At 43.4% G+C, this 21,108-nt stretch overlaps 1 protein-coding gene and 1 long non-coding RNA gene across 2 annotated transcripts; both read left to right on the plus strand.

Moving 5' to 3' along the window:
* The first annotated feature begins 1,924 nt into the window (after nucleotides 1–1,924).
* On the plus strand, nucleotides 1,925–11,721 carry LOC115151321 (uncharacterized). The gene is made up of 3 exons (XR_003867273.1): nucleotides 1,925–2,046; nucleotides 11,375–11,491; nucleotides 11,586–11,721. It is a non-coding gene; the product is annotated as an uncharacterized LOC115151321 (long non-coding RNA).
* Nucleotides 11,722–14,086: 2,365 nt separating this feature from the next.
* On the plus strand, nucleotides 14,087–20,496 carry LOC115151372 (mucin-2). Its single transcript, XM_029695285.1, has 4 exons — nucleotides 14,087–14,799; nucleotides 15,424–15,828; nucleotides 18,597–20,208; nucleotides 20,319–20,496. The coding sequence occupies exons 1-4, from the start codon at nucleotides 14,748–14,750 to the stop codon at nucleotides 20,494–20,496; spliced, it is 2,247 nt and encodes a 748-aa protein (XP_029551145.1). The 5' UTR covers nucleotides 14,087–14,747.
* Nucleotides 20,497–21,108: the final 612 nt, after the last annotated feature.

Consider the following 21,108-nt stretch of genomic DNA (forward strand, 5'->3'; position numbering starts at 1 on the left):
CTCTTGTCCTTCATCTGCACAAGGTCTAGATGTGGAAGCCACTTTGGCCTGTTGAGATGGACCCAGGGATGTCCTGCAGACTAACAAAGATGTTATCAGGACCCCTAGACATGCTAGGGCAACTCTGCCTGATTATAAAAGGCTGGAGGAGAAAGGCCGTGAAAGGAGTTCGTGTCAGCTTGCTTCCTGACCCAGATACCAGGATATAAGGTGTGCTTAAGACTCAGTCAGCACTCTAGATGGTCAGAGGAGCTACGTCACCTCCTCTTTCCTAGTCCCCTCGCTCTTCCTTCTACCACCAGAGAATGCCTGGAATCTTTTATCGACAAGTAATCAAGTCGTATTCCCAGATCTCTAGTAATGCAGTACACCTCAACGGCTCCTCAGCATTGACAACATGTTAAGTACTCCATTAGTTCATTAGTACTAAGGCACTATTTGTTTGGCTCGTCCGTCTCTCTCCAGGTCAGGGTATGCTCAAGGTCACCAGGTTCTGATTGAACCAGGAAATGGCAAATTGCAGAGGAACTGGAGACTTCCTGAGCTGCTAGCGTTAGCAGCCAAACCCTGCCTGGACCGGACTGAAAGACTGAATGCAGGAAATGCTCTATGACTCTCCCATTAAAGCAAGTGTGTGTGGGGGGGTAGAAGTCAAGGTTAACGCATGGGACATGATGAGTTGTCTTTTCCACAAGTTCAGGAGGACTCGTTGAAATAACATTTTCATTTGACCTTTATTTAACTAGGCAGGTCAGTTAAGAACAAATTCTTATTTTCAATGACAGCCTAGGAACAGTGGGTTAACTGCCTTGTTCAGGTGTAGAACGACACATTTCTACCCTGTCAGCTCAGGGATTCGATCTTGCAACCTTTCGATTACTAGTCCAACGATCTAACCACTAGGCTAACCTGCCACCCCCAAACAAACATGGAGTGATAAGAGATGGTTTGTCCAACCACAGGGCCCTGTTTGGCCTGAAAAACGTATGTAATTAGACGGCTGCAGACAGTTTTCTTATTGGACTGCCATGACATTGTATGTGGATGGTGGTTCCAGTGTTTCCCATCCCAGTCCTTAGGGACATCCACTTTGTGTACATAATCACCAGGTATCACTGGGTGAATAGAACAAATGATACTAGCACACCTGGTGAAACCTTGTTTAACTAGTCCACTGAGTATTAAAGCTTCCCTCACTAGCCTAGTGCTGGTACCTAACACGTGCGACACATGGGGCGTGAGGACCTAGTTGAGAAACTGTAGACAACTTGAACAGTGTAGTCTGGGTCCTCTGTCGGTCTGGGTCTTTTTTCTCTGTGCTTGGGGCTAGAGATCAGGGGGTTCATGTGTCCAGAGACCAGAGCTCTGAGGTCTATGTAGACAGACCAGGGTTACACAGCATTGTCTTCCTGTAGAGGGTGGAACTTCCTCTTCACCAATTAGCAGCAGGCTTGTTTTTAGTGGGGTTAAGTATACAAGCTCGCTCTCTGCACGAAATGGTACTAAATCTTCCCATCCATCCATTTTGTGCAGAGAGTGTGTAGTGAAGGGCCCGAGGTTAGATGAGTAGTAGTTTTACTCACGCTTCAACACTGAACAGTATAAAAGCCTAAGAACACCATATTAATCCAACTGAGTTTCTTTATATTTTGCAGCATTTTGGGCACTGGAACGGCATGCTATTGTCCAGCCTTATCTCTAGACCTTGGCACTAGAGGGGCAGGAACAGACTGGCAAGGCTGGGTACAAACGATAGAGGGAAAGGGGGGGTAGGAAAAAGAGAAAGCAAGAGGGAAGGAGAAAGGGGGCTGAGAGAGAGAGAGAGAGAGGAGGGGGGGCACCCAGGGACCGCCCTGGCTAAGCATGGGAGTGCACCAACACCCTCCACCCTCTCCCTCCATTTATCTGGCCCTGTGGGACCGGGTCTGCCACAGTCTCTCTGACCTCTCAGCTCCCAGATGGAAAACAATGGTTCAACAGGGAGAATACCTGGAGAGACCAGCATATACCTCGCCCTAGCCACTGTATCAAGACACACTTGAAAAAGTAGGTATGTTGCTTTATCTGACTTTTGGAAATGATTTGAAAATATATTTTACAAAGGAATTGAGTCTGTAAGTCAGATTTATTTGGTGGGGAACAGGTGCTTCTCCCTTTGCAGCATGTTGCACTGATTAAGTGGATAGAGGATCTTACAGGCGCATCACCACCGTGAGTCGAGGTTTACTATCATATAGCCTTCTCTCTGTTTCTGTACTGTCATCCCTCTATTGAAACTAGTACTACAGCCTAAATCCCTGTCCGTTAACAGGACGTTGTGGTCGACTAAACCTGTGCTTTCCAACCCTGGTCCTCGAGTACTGCCAACCAACAGTGCACATTTTTATTGTAATCCTGGACAAGCACACCTGATTCAACTTGTCAACTAATCATCAAGCCCTCAATGAGTTGAATGAGGTGTGTTTGTCCAGGGCTACAACAAATCTGTGTTCTGTTGGGGGTTACTGGAGAACCAGGGTTGGAAAACACTGGACTAAACTGAGCTGCATACCTGCCAGGGTGGTGTTGTGGTGTCGGTCTGGACAAAGAGATGAGACACAGGGATGAGCAAGAAACCATAAGGGGACTTTAGGGACCCAACCAGGACATACCAGAAACAGGAGGAGAGGACACACATTTACAGTGCATTCATTTTGTTACATTACAGCCTTATTCTGAAAGGGATTCAATCGTTTTTTTTCTACACACAATGCCAGATAATGACAAAGCAAAAACAGTTGTTTTTTTACTTAGCAAATTTATAACAAATAAAAAACAGAAATACCTTATTTACATAGGTATTCAGTCTTGGAAATTGAGCTCAGGTGCATCTTGTTTCCATTGATCATCCTTGAGATGTTTCTACACCTTGATTGAAGTCCACATGTGGTAAATTCAATTGATTGGACATGATTTAGAAAGGCACACACCTGTCTATATAAGGTCCCACAGTTGACAGTGCATGTCAGAGCAAAAACCAAGCCATTAGGTCGAAGGAATTGTCCGTAGAGACAGGATTGTGTCAAGGCACAGGTCTGGGGAAATGTACTAAAAAATGTCTGCAGCATTGAAGGTCCCCAAGAACACAGTGGCCTACATCATTCTTAAATGGAAAAAGTTTGGGCAATCTAAGCAATCGGTGGAGAAGGGCCTTGGTCAGGGAAGTGACCAAGAACCTGATGGTCACACTGACAGAGCTCCAGAGTTCCTCTGTGGAGATGGGAGAAACTTCCAGAAGGACAACCATCTCTGCACCAATCAGGCCTTTTTGGTAGAGTGGTCAGACAGAAACCACTCCACAGTAAAAGGCACATGACAGCCTGCTTGGTGTTTGCCAAAAGAAGGCACCTAAAGACTCTCAGACCATGAGAAACAAGATTCTCTGGTCTGATGAAATCAAGATTGAACTCTTTGGCCTGAATGCCAGGCGTCACATCTGGAGGATACCTGGCACCATCCCTATGGTGAAGCATGGTGGTGGCATTATCATGCTGTGGGGATGTTTTTCAGCGGCAGGAATTGGGAAACTAGTCAGGATTGAGGGAAAGATGAACGGAGCTAAGTACAGAGAGATCCTTGCTGAAAACCTTCTGCAGAGGGCTCAGGACCTCAAGACAGCACACAATGGCTTCGGGACAAGTCTCTGATTGTCCTTGAGTGGCTCAGCCAGAACCCGGACTTGAACCCAATCGAACATCTCTGGAGAGACCTGAAAATAGCTGTACAGTGACCACCCCATCCAAACTGACAAAGCTTGAGAGAATCTGCAAAGAAGAATGGGAGAAACTCCCCAAATACAGGTGTGCCAAGCTTGTAGCGTCATACCCAAGAAGACTCAAGGCTGTAATTGCTGCCAAAGGTGCTTCAACAAAGTACTGAGTAAAGGGTCTGAATACTTATGTAAACGTAATATTTATATTTATTTATTTTGCAAACATTTCTAAAAGCCAGTTTTTGCTTGTCATCATGGTGTATTGTGTAGATTTATGAAGGGGGAAAACTATTTAATCCATTTTAGAATGAGCCTGTAACGTAACAAAATGTGGAACCAAAATCACAGACAAACAAATAGACGGGCAATGCAATGCAGGTCCAGAGTGTGAGTGAGATGGTAATGGTAAAGATTTTCAGTTTGAAATTATGACCGACCATAGTTCTCTGAAACAATAGAAGCTGTCTTTGTGTACAGCAGCCAGAGGGTCTCTTTGTATGCTGTTTTTTGTTGTGCGGTTGGTTTGTGGAGGTTGTTGTTGTGGAGTGACAGCCTTAGTTTCTTAAAAAGAAAATGTGTCAAAAGCAGATGATTTCCGTTTGTAAAGCAGAGGACAGTTAGTCTGGCTAACACCTAATTCTTGAAGTCCTCCTGACTTCAGAGTCTGAAATGGCTCTTTGATATTGTTGGCACAGTACGTTGATAATGAAGGTGGCTGTGCTTTTACTGGTTGGTTCTCCTCTGTGTCTTTAACACTCAACCCACACACAGCCCCTGAGCGCTGCCCCCTTCCATTACAATGGTTGGATATTCAAATCCAAACAATGAGAGGTCTCATTTGAGAGAACCAATCAAACCCGTCTCTCAATTTCTGAGTGAATATTGCATTAATAAACAGCCTCCTTTCCAGTATAGTGTGTCACAGCTCTCCCTGTGCTGTGAGTCACGTTGGTCACGTCAGCCAGGCTAGAAGACAATATCAATGCAGAAGTCACCACTGCAGTGCTGGGTGTCTGTGGGTTGTTGCTGTTTAGTTCAGATATTTAAGAGCAGTATCAGTGTTCATTTACTGTAGCAGTGGCAACAAACTCTCACAGACTAACTGTTCACTTGCAAGTTTTCTTGAAATGATATACAAAAACCTCAACTGTGGGCTTTCTAACAACAGTTGTTACTGTGCCAACAATTGAAGGTCCAGGATAGGTCAGTCCTTTATGCGTCAATTACATGTCAAGGTTGAAGGTGCGGTGGGTTGAGGCTGACGGGAGGATGTGGAAGAAGGAAGGAAGAGATGTCCTGCTCAGAGAGAGAGAGAGAGAGAGAGCTCTCCCCCTCCTCCTCCTCCTCCCTTTCACTGTCTCCTGACTAGCAGTGGCTCGTGGACCAAAAAGTAAATTTTATGCCCTGATTCACACCCCTTGACTTGTTCCACATTTTGTTGAGTTACAGATTGAATATCAAATGTATTAAATGTAGTTTTTTTTGTCACTGGCCTACACACAATACCCCATAATGTCAAAGTGGAATTATGTTTTTCAACATGTTTGTCCAGGGCAACAACTAAAATGTATAATGTTGGGGTTACTGGAGGACCAGGTTGGAAAACACTGGACTAAACTGAGCTGCACACCTGCCAGTGGGGTGATGTGGTGTCTGGCTGGACGCAGAGATGAGACACAGGGATGAGCATGAAACCATAAGGGGACTTTAGGGACCCAACCAGGACATTCCAGAAACAGGAGGAGAGGACACACATTTAGCAGGACGGCAGGCAGGCAGGCAGGCAGGCAGGCAGGCAGGCAGAGCAATGCAGGTCCAGAATGTGAGTGAGATGGTAAAGATTTTCAGTTTGAAATTATGGCCGACCATAGTTCTAGAAGCTGTCTTTGTGTACAATAGCCAGAGGATCTCTTTGTATGCTGTTTTTGTTGTGTGGCTGGTTTGTGGAGGTTTTTGTAGTGGAGTGACAGCCTTATTTAAAAAAAATAATGTTTAAAGAGTGTAAAAGCAGATGAGACACAACTCACCTTGCGCTGTGAGTCATATGGGTCGCGTCAGCCAGGCTAGAAGACAATATCAATGCAGAAGTCACCACTGCAGTGCTGGGTGTCTGTGGGTTGTTGTTGTTTAGTTCAGATAGAGCAGTATCAGTGTTTCTCCTATATTCATTTAGCATTGGCAACAAACTAACTGTTCACTTATAAGTTCTCTTAAAATTACATACAAAAAAACTCAACAACTGTGGGCTTTCTAACAACATTTGTTGCTGTGTCAATGAGCGAAGGTCCAGGACAGGTCAGTGCTTCACGTGTCAATGACATGTGAAGGTTGAAGGTACAGTGGGTGGAGGCCGACAGGAGGATGTGGAAGAAGGGTGGGGGAGATGTCCTGCTCAGAGAGAGAGAGAGAGAGCTCACCCGCTCCTCATCCTTCTCCTCCCTTCCACTATCCCCAGACTAGCACAGGATGTTAGGGAGGGGGTAGAGTGTTTCCCAGGGGAAAGGGACGAGACGGGAGGTCAGGAGAGACAGGGTTGGATTAGGGCCCTATCCCACGAAGGACCCACTCCTGCTGGAGATAAGAGCAGGAAAAAAAAGAGCTGAGCCTGAGCGAAGACCCTAATTCTCTGTTGACCCAGGAGTGTTGTAGCCCTTATTCTGAGCTTTTCTCTCTCTCTCCTTCACTCTCTCTCTACCACTCGCCAGTCCATTCCATTCTCTATTACCTTTTCACCATCAATTATTTCATGACATGCATGTCGACAAAATATGGAAGCATTTGACTTACTAACTTATGCCTTCCGATGGCCCTAAAATCATGGGTGCCGTCATCTTTATGCAGATTGGTGTTCTCACTCATACAGATACCTTGCCAATGTTGCAACTGCCTTGTATTTTGAGGCTCAAGGCCAATGGTAATATGTGTTTGTGTGGAGGGCTGGCATGATTCAAGTCTGTGAAGCCATGACTCACTGGGCACAAACTGGTTGAATCAACATTGTTTCACTGTAATTTGTCAAATTATTGTGATTGGAAAATACATTGGATTATGTCATGGTAACCAATTTTCAACATAGCCAAACCTTGTATAAAATATGTTGAATTTGCACCTTTGAAACAACGTGAGATTTTCAATGTTATATCCACTAGCATAAAAAATGTATAGGTTTGGCAGCACCTCCTACTGGAGAGTTGATCTAGCTACAGCTATCCCTTTGGTCTCCCATCCAGGGTTTAAACCAAGCCCAGCCCTAGTTAGCTTTGACATTTGTCACTGACTACTACCAATGTGTTAACGTGAGAACGATTATTGAGAGATCTCCACCTAATAAGAAAATAGATTCACTGTTGCTATTGAAGTCATTCCAAAGGGTAGGTTTAACAGAGCAAATGAAATGTAAGTCATACAGTATATCACCAATGATACTATTTAGGCCTATATAGCATTTGTGAAGTCATTAACAGGTATTATATCAATTCAACCCAGGGTTTAACTAAAAATATACAACGAGTGGGTCTAATCCTGAATGCTGATTGGTTCAAACCGCATTCCAGCCGGTGTCTATTCCACAAGTTACCATCGGTTAAATCTATGACATTAAAATACATATTTAATCTGTTCCATCTGACTGAGCAATCCACTGTCTCATCAGCCCAGCCAGGCAATTTATAAACTTGATCTCCCCTATAAAAAGCATCTAGACATTATCTCACATTTCTTTTAGACTAACATTTCATTTTCAACAGCTGAGATTTGTATCAACCTTGTTGTCTGTTTCTCAGACGTTTGCAACATTGTTTCAATATTAAAATTCGAACTCCAGCTGTCCCATAGTAATGAAAGTGTCGAGAGTCGGGACGAGACAGACAGACAGACAGGCAGGCAGCATTTCTCTGCCAGTCGAAATCATGAATCAGCTGGCATCATTTTTATGGATATATACCAAAAATATATATTGAACAAAATGTACAATAAAGCGCAGCTAATTTGCAGTCTTTCCAGCTTCAGTTTGAAGTGATTGTGTTAGCTGTGTTGTTAACTAGCTCCTCTGAACAACAGTGTCCTGACGAGTGAGCACATTTTCTATTCCAGGCGAAATTGTGCCTCATTAGCTCATTGTTATGAATGTATCCAAATAATTGTCACTAGAAAACAGCTTAAACAAATGCAAATGCAGCTACTTTTCTGTTATTCTGGCTGCAATTTTTGACGTGAGTGTAAATTAGCCGTAGTTGGCTAGCTAGCAAGCAAGAGATAAGAACGTAGCCAGCCATTATCGCGATTGAACATTTAGAACGAACAACTGGGTCGCGTCCATAGATACAGAACTAAAAGACTGAATGACGGGGTCGCATCCATAGATACAGAACGACTGGGTCGCATCCATAGATACAGAACAAAAAGACAAGGACTGGGTCGCGTCTCTAGCAACCTTAGATTTGTGCAAGGATGAAATAGTATGAATATATTCATCTAAATAACGTTTTTAATGAAAATATGTCAATCATTATTTGAATATGTTGGTAACCCTTTATATAAAAGTGATAATGCCCTTGAAGCCGGTGTTTGGAGAATAAACTAAGCAAAAAAAAGAAACGTCTCTTTTTCAGGACCCTGTCTTTCAAAGATAATTCGTAAAAATCCAAATAACTTCACAGATCTTCATTGTAAAGGGTTTAAACACTGTTTCCCATGCTTGTTCAATGAACCTTTAACAATTAATGAACCTGTGGAGCGGTCATTAAGACACTAACAGCTTACAGACGGTAGAAATTAAGGTCACAGTTATGAAAACTTAGGACACTAAAGAGGCCTTTCGACTGACTCTGAAAAACTCCAAAAGAAAGATGCCCAGGGTCCCTGCTCATCTGCGTGAACGTGCCTTAGGCATGCTGCAAGGAGGCATGAGGACTGCAGATGTGGCCAGGGCAATAAATTGCAATAAATGTCCGTACTGTGAGACGCCGAAAACAGCGCTACAGGGAGACAGGACGGACAGCTGATTGTCCTCGCTGTGGCAGATCACGTGTAACAACACCTGCACAGGATCGGTACATCTGAACATCACACCTGTGGGACAGGTACAGGATGGCAACAACAACTGCCCGAGTTACACCAGGAACGCACAATCCCTCCATCAGTGCTCAGACTGTCCGCAATAGGCGGAGAGAGGCTGGACTGAGGGCTTGTAGGCCTGTTGTAAGGCAGGTCATCACCAGACATCACTGGCAACAACGTCGCCTATGGGCACAAACCCACTGTCGCTGGACCAGAAAGGACTGGCAAAAAGTGCTCTTCTCTGACGAGTCGCGGTTTTGTCTCTCCAGGGGTGATGGTCGGATTCGTGTTTATCTTCGAAGGAATGAGCGTTACACCGAGGCCTGTACTCTGGAGTGGGATCGATTTGGAGGTGGAGGGTCCGTCATGGTTTGGGACGGTGTGTCACAGCAAGCTCGGACTGAGCTCATCCTGACATGACCCTCCAGCATGACAATCCCACCAGCCATACTGCTCGTTCTGTGTGTGATTTCCTGCAAGACAGGAATGTCAGTGTTCTGCCATGGCCTGCGAAGAGCCCGGATCTCAATCCCATTGAGCATGTCTGGGACCTGTTGGATTGGAGGGTGAGGGCGTGGGCCATTCCCCCCAGAAATGTCTGGGAACTTGCAGGTGCCTTGGTGGAAGAGTGGGGTAACATCTCACAGCAAGAACTGGCAAATCTGGTGCAGTCCATGAGGAGGAGATGCACTGCAGTACTTAATGCAGCTGGTGGCCACACCAGATAATGACTGTTGCTTTTGATTTTGACTCCCCTTTGTTCAGGGACACATTATTCCATTGCTGTTAGTCACATGTCTGTGGAACTTGTTCAGTTTATGTCTCAGTTGTTGAATCTTGTTATGTTCATACAAATATTTACACATGTAAAGTTTGCTGAAAATAAACGCAGTTGACAGTGAGAGGATGTTTCTTTTTTTGCTGAGTTCATACACTGAGTATACCAAACATTAGGAGCACATTCCTAATATTGACTTGCACCCCCTTTTTTGACCTCAGAACATCCTCAATTCGTCAAGGATGCTGGCCTCCAATCCTTCCAACAGTTGTTTCAGGTTGGCTGGATGTCCTTTAGGTGTTGAACCATACCCAGCAGCGTTGCAGTTCTTGACACAAACCAGTGCGCCTGGCACCTTCTACCATACCCCGTTCAAAGGCATTTAAATGTGGAAAGAGCAGGTGAAATTCTTTGGTTGTGCAAACCCACAGTTTCATCAGATGTCTGGGTGGCTGGTTTCAGACGATCCCGCAGGTGAAGAAGCCGGCTTTGGAGTGTCAAGTCTACTCCCGCTCCCCCACTCCAGCGCTCGATGTCTCCGGTCTACTAACCCACATTACACTTGGCAACCATCATATGGACACACCTGCTCCCCATCGTTAAACACACCTGGACTTCATCACCACTCTGATTACTCTCCCTTCATATATCCCTCAGTAAGCCTCAGTCATCAGGCAGTATTGGTTTTGGTTACGTTCAGTACGCTTCTCCTGTCTTGTATTAGCTTCATGATGATGATGATGATGATGATGATGATGATGATGATGATGATGATGATGATGATTATTATTATTAAACTCACCTTCTGCACCTGTTTCCTGACACCCTGCGTATACGATACATGGAGGTCCTGGGCTGGTGTGGTTACACGTGGTCTGTGTTTGTGATGCCAATTGGGTGTACTGCCAAATTCTCTAAAATGTTGGAGGCGATTTATGATTCAATTCAATTCTCTGGCAGCAGCACTGGTGGACATTCCTGCAGCCAGCGTGTCAATTGCAAACTCCCTCAAAACTTCAGACATCTGTTGCATTGTGTTGTGTGACAAAACTGCAAATTTTAGAGTTATTTTATTGTCCCCAGCACAAGGTGCCCTTATGTAATGATCATGCTGTTTAAACAGCTTCATAAAATGCCACACCTATCGGGTGGTTGGGTTATCTTGGTAAAGGAGAAATGCTCACTAACAGTGAAGTAAACACATTTGTGCACAACATTTTAGAGAAATAAGCTGTCACAAGCGTCGATGAAGGGGGACCAAAACGCAGTGGATAAAGTGCTCATCTTTTATTATTTAAATAAAGTGAACACTTAAACAAAAAATAACAAACCGACAATAAACAGTTCCATAAGGCACATAGGCTATACAGAAAATAACCACCCACAAAGACACAGGAAAAACAGGCTGCCTAAGTATGGCTTCCAATCAGAGACAACGAAAGACACCTGCCTCTGTTTGGAATCCATACCTGGCCACACATAGAAAAAGAAACATAGAAATAGAAAACTAGAACCAAAATCCCCTAGAACCAAAAAACCCCAAAACACACAAAACAAACACCCCCTGCCACGCCCTGACCCTACTACAATTACAAATGACCCCTTTACTGGTCAGGACATGACATAAGCTTTTTGTGCATATGGAAGCTTTCTGGGATCTTTAATTTCAGCTCTTGAAACATGGGACCAACACTTTACTTTTTTCCGTTTCTTTTTTTGTTCAATATGTTTATATTCCGGATTCTGAAATTGCTGACCTCATCATGATTAAACCTTGTTTTTTTCAGAGTTCTCAGTTGTCTTGAAAGCAACATAAATCCAGAGACTGCCAGATTTGATGACAAAATTTTCCCACAAAGGACTGCCGCGCCACCTTCCTGTTCAAGTCAGCACAGCACAACAAGGTGAGTCCAAAAACATTTTGTATGCTGCTGCATAAATTATGTAATATGCCAGGGAGATATGTATTGTCACGTATACTCCCTCTCCGGCCTCTAGGTTGTCAGGCTGCTGATTGTCCCGCACACCTGTTACCATCGTCTTGCGCACCTGCGCCTCATGACACTCACCTGGACTCCATCACCTCCTTGATTATCTTCTCTATATCTGTTGCTCCCCTTGGTTCTTTCCTCAGGTGTTATTGACTCTGTTTTCATGTCGGTGCGTTGTTTGTGTTACGTGTTTATTGTTTAATTTATTTATTAAAACACTCACTCCCTGAACTTGCTTCCTGACTCTCAGCGCACTCATTACATGTATACTGTACCTAAGAAAGTAATACTAAGTGTATGTTGTGTAGTAAGTTATTAGTAACCCATGTGCCTCACCCTAATAATTTGGTCCATTTACCCCTCCTAATTTCGCCTACTGTTCTGACTTAGTGGTGCACATGTAGCCTATAGTCTGTTTTAGAGAAATGTAATTGTCGAATATTGTAAGAGCTTTCATTATCTGCTTATATGCCCACTTTATTTATCCTGTAGTTCTGACTTGGTGTACAGGGAGAATACTGTAAGAACGGCCCATGTTCTGAATTCTGTCGCTGTGCATTTCAAAAGTACTGAACAAATTGTTATTGACTACATCCATTCTAGCTCGCTCATTACTGTCTTAATCGAAATTACGGTTTGCCTCTTATCCGCTTGTTGTCTCCTTATGTCATAGTTTGTACATCTCAATTGTCAGTAGAAACCACATTTGTTTAAGCAAGTCAGCCATATCAGCTATGTTTTTTTTAAAGGCAGTTAATGAGGCTGAATTAACTGTTTCGCTGCCAGACAAGGCTCCGCTGATAGTCAGGTGTAGCATTAGTCAGGTGTTGGGACTCTGCTGTTGGGACAGCTTTATGTAGGCCCTAGCAGTTATGTGGGCACCATTTGTCACCATTATAGTGCAATTAATGGATTGTTTAGTGTAGTGTTGTGTGGTGGCTTTGCTGGCATGCATCCCATTTATTTATTTTTTTGCCCCACCAAGATTTACATGCTAAAATTGCCACTGATTGTTAGGTATTAATGCACCATTTGAGCTAAAAACATAAGCATTTCTCTGCACCTGCACACTCCTTGACGTTTTCCACATTTTGTTGTGTTAGACTGAATTTAAAATTGATTACAGCAAAAAAAATTGTAAATGGTCTACACACAATGTCAAAGTAGAATTATGTTTTTTTCAACGTGTCTTGAGTCAATAAGTATTCAACCCCTTTTATGGCAAGCCTAAATAAGTTAAGGAGTAAAAATGTGCAAATCATAATAAGTTTTAAGAACTTACTCTGTGTGCAATAGTGTTTAACATGATTATTGAATTACCACCTCATCTCTGTACCCCACACATACAATTATCTGTAGGGTCCCTCAGTGAGCAGTGCATTTTAAACAGACTCAACCACAAAGACCAGGTAAGTTTTCCAATGCCTCACAAGGGCACCTATTGGTAGATGTGTCAAAATAATTTAAAAAGCAGACACTGAATATCCCTTTGAGCATGGTGAAGTTATTACACTTTGGATTTAGTCACTACAAAGATAGACATATTTCCTAACTCAGTTGCCAGAGAGGAAGGAAACCGCTCAGGGATTTCACCATGAGGCCAATGGTGACTTTACAACAGTTACATAGATTAATGGCTGTGATAGGAGAAAACTGAGGATGGATCAACAACATTGTAGTTACTCCACAAAACTAACTGACAGAGTGAAAAGAAGGAAGCCTGTACAAAATAACCATATTTCAAAGGCAAAGAAATTAACTTTTGGTCCTGAATACAAAGTGTTATGTTGGCAAACCCAATAAAACACATTACTGTACCACTCTCCATATTTTCAAGCATAGTGGTGGCTGCATCATGTTATTATAAGGGCACAGGGCGAGACCCAGATGCAGACACGAGAGGCAGATGGTTCGAGTCTCTGATATGTATTAGTATCCAAGGGGCAGGCAAGAGAATGGTCGTGGACAGGCAAAAAGATCATAACATGGTCAGAGTCCAGGAGGTACAGAGTGGCAGGCGGGCTCGAGGTCAGGGCAGGCAGTATGGTCAGGCAGAAGGGTTCAGAGTCAAGGCAGGCAAGGGTCAAAACAGGGAGGACTAGCAAAAGAGAGATAAGAAAAAGCAGGAGCACGGGAAAAAACACCCTGGTTGACTTGGCCAGACGAACTGGCACAGAGAGACAGGAAACACATGGATAAATATACTGGGGAAAATAAGCGACACCTGGAGGGGTGGAGACAATCACAAAGACAGGTGAAACAGATCAGGGCGTGACAGTTATGGGTATGCTTGTAATCGTTAAAGACTGGGGAGTTTTTCAGGATAAAAATAAATGGAATAGAGCTAAGCTCAGGCAAAATCCTAGCTTTAAACCTGGTTCAGTGCTTTCCACCAGACACTGGGAGATGAATTCACCTTTCAGCAAGACAATAACCTAAAACACATGGCCAAATCTACATTGGAGTTGCTTACCAAGAAGACAGTGAATGTTCCTTAGTGGCCAAGTTACAGTTTTGACTTAAATCTGCTTGAAAATCTATGGCAAGACATGAAAATGGTTGTCTAGGAATGATCAACAACCAATTTGACAGAGCTTGAACAATTCTGAAAAGTGGGCAAATGTTTCACAATCCAGGTTCGGAAAGCTCTTAGAGCTTTACTCAGGAAGACTTGCAGCTGTAATCGCTGCCAAAAGTGATTCTAACATATATTGACTCTGGGTTGAATACTTATCTCACCAAGATATATTAGTGTTTTATTTTTATTTTTATTTTTTTTACAAACATTAGAATTTTTCTTCCACTAGACTATTTTGTGTAGATTGTTGACAAAAAGAGCGAATTAAATCAATTGTAATCCTACTTTGTAACACAACAAAATGTGGAAAAAGTCAAGGGGTGTTAAGGCCCTGTATCTCTGTGCAACCAATAAAATGTGAATTGATTTGATAAACCGGTGTCCCCCTGCAATGTTCTTTGGAATTTCCGATAAAAGAGCATTTCCCTGTCAATGCCCAGTGCAGATGGTTACTTTACTATGAAACAATTGAATAGAAGGAAACGCAAGTCACTGACTTTTTCCTCCCCAGAAGGCCACTTCCCTTTGACGCCTCAGCTCATCTGTCTGTATCTACCGGACGCGTCAAACCATTACAAGTTGTAGGCTAAAATGGATACTTTGTTTTTCCTTATATTTATACTTTTTCGATGTACTTCGTCAAGTAAGTAGACTAACTTTTAAAGTGAAGATGTCGGTTAATTTACTTGCTTATTATTAGAGTAACAACCACTTTCTTGTGCGTAGGCCTGAAGATATTTAACAACGGAAACTTTAGTTAATCCTCATCTATACAGGGAGGTCAGTCAGTGAAAGAATGTTTGATTGAGGTTATTTCAAATATTATGATCAACGTAGTCTCTCACTGTAACAATAAATAGTTCATTCTTTCTTTGGCAAAGGAAATATGTATTTCATTTTATATTGACCATCGTATACCATTTTACAGGTAGCCTAAAAAAATAAATACAATTTAAATTCACCCAGTAGGCTTGAGATGTGGATTGTTAATTAATAACAAATTACGTCAATAACAAATTACTTTCACCTGTTTTATTTAGCAACACCTAATGAAAATTCCTAGTGTAAACATGTAGACTTTTTTAGGCCGTAGCTATTTGAGAAATGTTTGGATTTATGCATTTAAAAAAATGACATTACTAACCTGCTTTCAAAATATGAATAATGTGGCTCTTAATTCGTTTTTGGAACATTAGTTCTTCAGACTTTCAACGATTGTTAGTCTCCACGCCTATTAATTCACCTTCAATTTGCATCTTCCATTTAGACAGTTTCCTTATTGTGCACACACCAAAGAAAATGTGCCTGTCTACCCACAAATCGACCGTCATCCTTGGAAAATGCGATGTCGCCAGTCCCTATCAACAATGGGAATGGACGGACGATATGAAGCTGCACCACACGCACTCATCGAAGTGTCTCTGGGCCAACACGAGCAGTGCGATACCTCTGCACGCTCGTCTGGCCTCAATCATCAACTGTGACAGCGCACATGCCTGGAAATGTTACGACGAACAAGGGACGTTCGGGTTAGCGGAGAAGCCTATGTACCTGAAGAAACAAGGTACACGCGTTGTGATTAGAGGAGATCCGAGGTATTCCAACTGGACAAAGCAAGAAGAAGTCGACTCAGGAGGAGGGCAGGTGATGACACATTTATGCTCGCGTAAAGGTGAGTGGTCTTTTGAGGAATTACCGGGCTATGCCCTCTGTGTTTAGCTACGTTCTGCTGATGAAATGAGGTTTACCAGTCATATAGGCCTACAGCATTTAAATATATTTGTGTATATGGCTTTGGGCTAACCCTTCGTTTGCATTCAGCGAATTATTGATGTATTTATTTCGGCTATTTGAAAATGTTTATAGCCTCATAGTCACAGTTATGTATGTGAAGTCAACTACCTTAGCAGTAATAGTAGCCTTGAACATTATGACTATTTGATATTTCCTCCGCTGAAGTTTGATAAGAAAACATCATCTTGTAAAACGATAAGGCCCAACCACAGAATAGTATCCTATCTCTATGGGCCCAACAAACCCATGACTTAAATGACCTCGTTTTTCTTTACAGTAACGTAACCGATGGTCATTTTAAACCAGGGAAAACAGAATAATCACACAGACCAAATCTGTAGCTAAACTCCTACAAATTACTCCACACCATGTCAATTTTGGACTTGTCTGACATTGGTCTGGTGTGAGTGCATGAGGAAAGGCAGAGGATGACACTCTTGATACCGACTTCCCTGCACATGGTTGTCAAGTTCTATCAGTCCAGTCAGTCAGGAAGAACGTCAATGTTCTTCCTGTGACAATATGGCCATTCGGGGGACATATGAGTGTCTCTCAATGTCCCATTTGATGAAAAATACATGCCACAATGTAACAGGTATTGTTTAATGTTTATTTAGACAAAGTTGATTCAGGCCACCTGTTATTACAACCATGCATGAAACCAATAGGGGAGAGTGGGGTACAGTATTATTTCTCACAAAGATATCTACATATATTTCAGGATGTTGTGTATCCCTGGAAATAATCCGAATTTATGTAAATGTTACAGTTTTGAAAACATAGCTTGTCCAAAAAAAAGTGGTCTCTTGGCACAACTAAACCTGGGTATTTTTTTTAACACTTATTTATTAGTTCCAAGTTGGGCTTTCAACACTTACAGAAATACAATTTTACTGTTTTTCAACCATTCCAGGGTTTTTCTTTATTTTAAAGAAAAACCCTGGAATGAGTAGGTCTGTCCAAACTTTTGAGTGGTACTGTTACTGTTTTCTGGGTAAATAATTAGGATGCAAAATGTTGGGATCACTGGTATTGGGGTAACAGTAATCTCAGAGCTATAGCGCAGTACTGAGCTCCAAAACCTTTGTATCTCAGCACACTCCTACAGGCAATGATACAAGGTGCATAGATGCATGTTACATTTAACAAACAGGTCTGTGATATTAGGGTCGGTATCAGGTAAGTTAAACCACCTACAAATGTCTGTACTGAATGAAACAGGGACTGGGATTAAAAAATAAATAAAGGACAAAACACACATCACGACAAGAGAGACAACACAACACTACATAAAGAGAGACCTAAAGACAACAACATAGCATGGCAGCAACACATGACAGCACAGCATGGTAGCAACACAACATGACAACAACATGGTAGCAACACAACATGGCAGCAGCACAACATGGTAGCAGCAAAAAACTGGGTACTGCTTAGCCGGCCCACAAGAATGGAATGGTCTACCATATCAAATGCTTTGGCCAAGTCAATAAAAATAGCAGCACAACATTGCTTAGAATCAAGGGCAATTGTGACATCATTGAGGACCTTTAAGGTTGCAGTGACACATCCATAACCTGAGCAGAAACCAGATTGCATACCCGAGAGAACACTATAGATTTACCATGTCTATCTTTATTTCCCAAACACAATTCAACACAATCACAATCACTTTTTTGTATTTTAATCATTTAAGCATATTTTAACAGTCTTTAAACCTAACAAACACTTTGTACTTTTGTTTTACACTTTTTAAATAGGCCAGGCCCTGTTGTTACCTCATATCCCAGCGATAAACGCCTGCGAAGAAAACACTTCAATTTGCTCAACTTGCCATTGGCTCAACTTACCGCAAGGCAAACATTTTGACTATATTAGCTAACACAGCTACAAGGATGCACTTTCATGCTCCACCTCATTTTGAAGCTTATAGAGACCCCAACTAATGCATAGAACAATCTTAAAATGATCTACTGTGGTTTAGATACAAGCATCATGAAACCTCTAACAGGGGGCGGCAAATAGCCTAGTGGTTAGAGCGTGGGACTAGTAACCAAAAGGTTACAAGATCGAATCCCCGAGCTGACAAGGTAAAAATCTGTCGTTCTGCCCCTGAACAAGGCCCCCTAGGCTGTCATTGAAAATAAGAAATTGTTCCTAACTGACTTGCCTAGTTAAATAAAGATTAAATAAAAAATTTGACTTGGTGAAAATCTGTTTTTTGGACTAAATTACCACTTTTTCCATGTGGTTTCTTCCTTCAGACTCCATGAAATGCTGACCTCCTCCAAAAAATTGGTCAAATGATTCATTTTGTGTATGGTTTCCTCGAAACAAGGGTGGCTCAACTTATCACACTCTCTCCTACCCATCTATTTATTTCCCCCAGGTACATTTGTTACGTTAAAAGATGAACAACATGATAATAAACCATCTATTACCATGTTATTTAAAGAGCATTTAGCGTTTCACTCAGGAAGCAACACCCACATCAAAGCACAGAGGTGTTCATGAACACCTGGGCTGGGCGAGAGTTATTACATTTGCAATGCATACAGTATCTTGAATTTATTTCAATGCTATTTTCTTATACTATTACAACCATCTGTGTATACCTCTAGTCACAATAACCCCTCTTTCTTCTAGGGTCCACCACCATCTCAACCACCAGAATGTATTTATCCACGCACAAACCTGTGGCATACACCAGCACTGTCCACACCATCCGAACGGCCCCTGTAACAGCCATAAACAGTCACTCTTCCTCAAACGCTATGAGAACCCATAGTAGGACCACCCGTCAGATCTCTATGTTAAGAGTTCCCATCACAACGCCCAACAATGTGGTGACCTATGAGTCTGACATCGTCAAGACTCAGACGATGGGTTTCACTCCCAGGTCCGTCTCAACGGTCATCGCGACATCTGGGACAGCTCTCGACGACAGCCATGATTTTATCTTGTCCAGTGCTGCTTTGTCCACAACTGACTCTGCCATGGACGAAACGGTGAACGCTGCCACCGAAAATGCCCTCCTCGACTCGAGGAACGAAGCCAAGATTCCATCAGTAAACCAAACAACTTCCAGTTCCACACCCCCTAATGTAGATGAGCTGGTGTCAACTGCCACAACCACTACTGTGGTTTCCTCTACAATTTCCTCAGTGCCCAACTCAAGTGCTATGACTGATTCACCATCCACTTCTGCATCCGTAGTCGTTACCTCTGATGCTAAAGTCCCAACTTCTGTTGCTTTACCAACCGCTACCCCTGATTCCATCTCTAATTCTTCTGCTACCACCACACCTACCGATACCACAACATTGTCCACAACTAGGAAAGTACCCCCCAGAAAGACTGTGGTTCCATCTACAACCAAAACCACAACAATGCAGACTACGACAACCGCTGCCCCTCCTACTCCTACTACTCCTACTGTCGGCCAAACCACTATGACTACAGCAAATCCCATTATAAAAGTAGCCCCGCCCACAACCGCCATAGCCTCACCCACAATAACTTCAACTCTGCCCACAACCTCCTCAGCTCCACCAACAACATCTTCAACTTCTCCCATAACATCTTCAACAGTCAAGATTACAGCTAAAACCACAAGGACAATAGCCCCACTCACAACCTCCACATCCTCACCCACTACCTCTTCAACTCCACCCACAACCCCTCCAATCACATCTACAAATTCCCCACCCATGACCACTACAATGCCTCCCACAACTACAACAAACCTGCCCACAACTACCAAGACTTTGGCCACAACTACCATAACCACAACTACTGCAACCACACACACAACTACTACAACCACACCCACAACTACCACATCCACTTCTACCACAACCGCCTCCCCAACTACCATACCCACACCCATAACTACCAAAACCACACCCACAACTACCAAAACCACACCCACAACTACCACATCCACTTCTACCACAACCACACCTACTACTACCACAACCCCACCCACCACAACCACACCCACTTCTACCACAACCACTCCCACTACAACCATAGCTCCACTCACAACTACCACAACCACACCCATAACTACCACACCCACTTCTACCACAACCACTCCCACCGCAACCATAGCTCCACTCACAGCTACCACACCCATTACTACCCCAACCACTCCCACTACTACCACAACCACACCCACCACAACCATAGCTCCACTCACAACTACCACAACCACACCCACAACTACCACACCCACTCCCACTACTACCACAACCACGCCCACCACAACCATAGCTCCACTCACAACTACCACACCCACAACTACCACACCCACTTCTACCACAACCACTCCCACTACTACCACAACCACTCCCACTACAACCATAGCTCCACTCACAACTACCACACCCACTACTACCCCAACCACTCCCACTACTACCACAACCACACCCACCACAACCATAGCTCCACTCACAACTACCACAACCACACCCACAACTACCACACCCACTCCCACTACTACCACAACCACGCCCACCACAACCATAGCTCCACTCACAACTAACAAAACCACACCCACAACTACCACAACCACACCCCCAACTACCACAACCACCACACCCACAACAACCACAACCACACCCCCAACTACCACAAACACAAACACACCCACAACTACCACAACCACACTCCCAACCACACCTACAACTACTACAACCACACCCACAACTACCACAACCACACCCCCAACTACCACAACCACACCCACAACTACCACAACCACACCCCTAACTACCACACCCACAACTACCACAACCACACCCACAACTACCACACCCACAACTACCACAACCACTCCCCCAACTACTACACCCACAACTACCACAACCACACCCCCAACTACCACACCCACAACTACCACAACCACACCCCCAACTACCACAACCACCACACCCACAACAACCACAACCACACCCACAACAACCACAACCACACCCCCAACTACCACAAACGCACCCACAACCACACTCCCAACCACACCTACAACTACTACAACCACACCCACAACTACCACAACCACACCCCCAACTACCACACCCACAACTACCACAACCACACCCCCAACTACCACACCCACAACTACCACAACCACACCCCCAACTACCACAACCACACC

Source organism: Salmo trutta, chromosome 17 (genome assembly GCF_901001165.1).
Source record: "Salmo trutta chromosome 17, fSalTru1.1, whole genome shotgun sequence".
NCBI classification, from domain to species: domain Eukaryota; kingdom Metazoa; phylum Chordata; class Actinopteri; order Salmoniformes; family Salmonidae; genus Salmo; species Salmo trutta.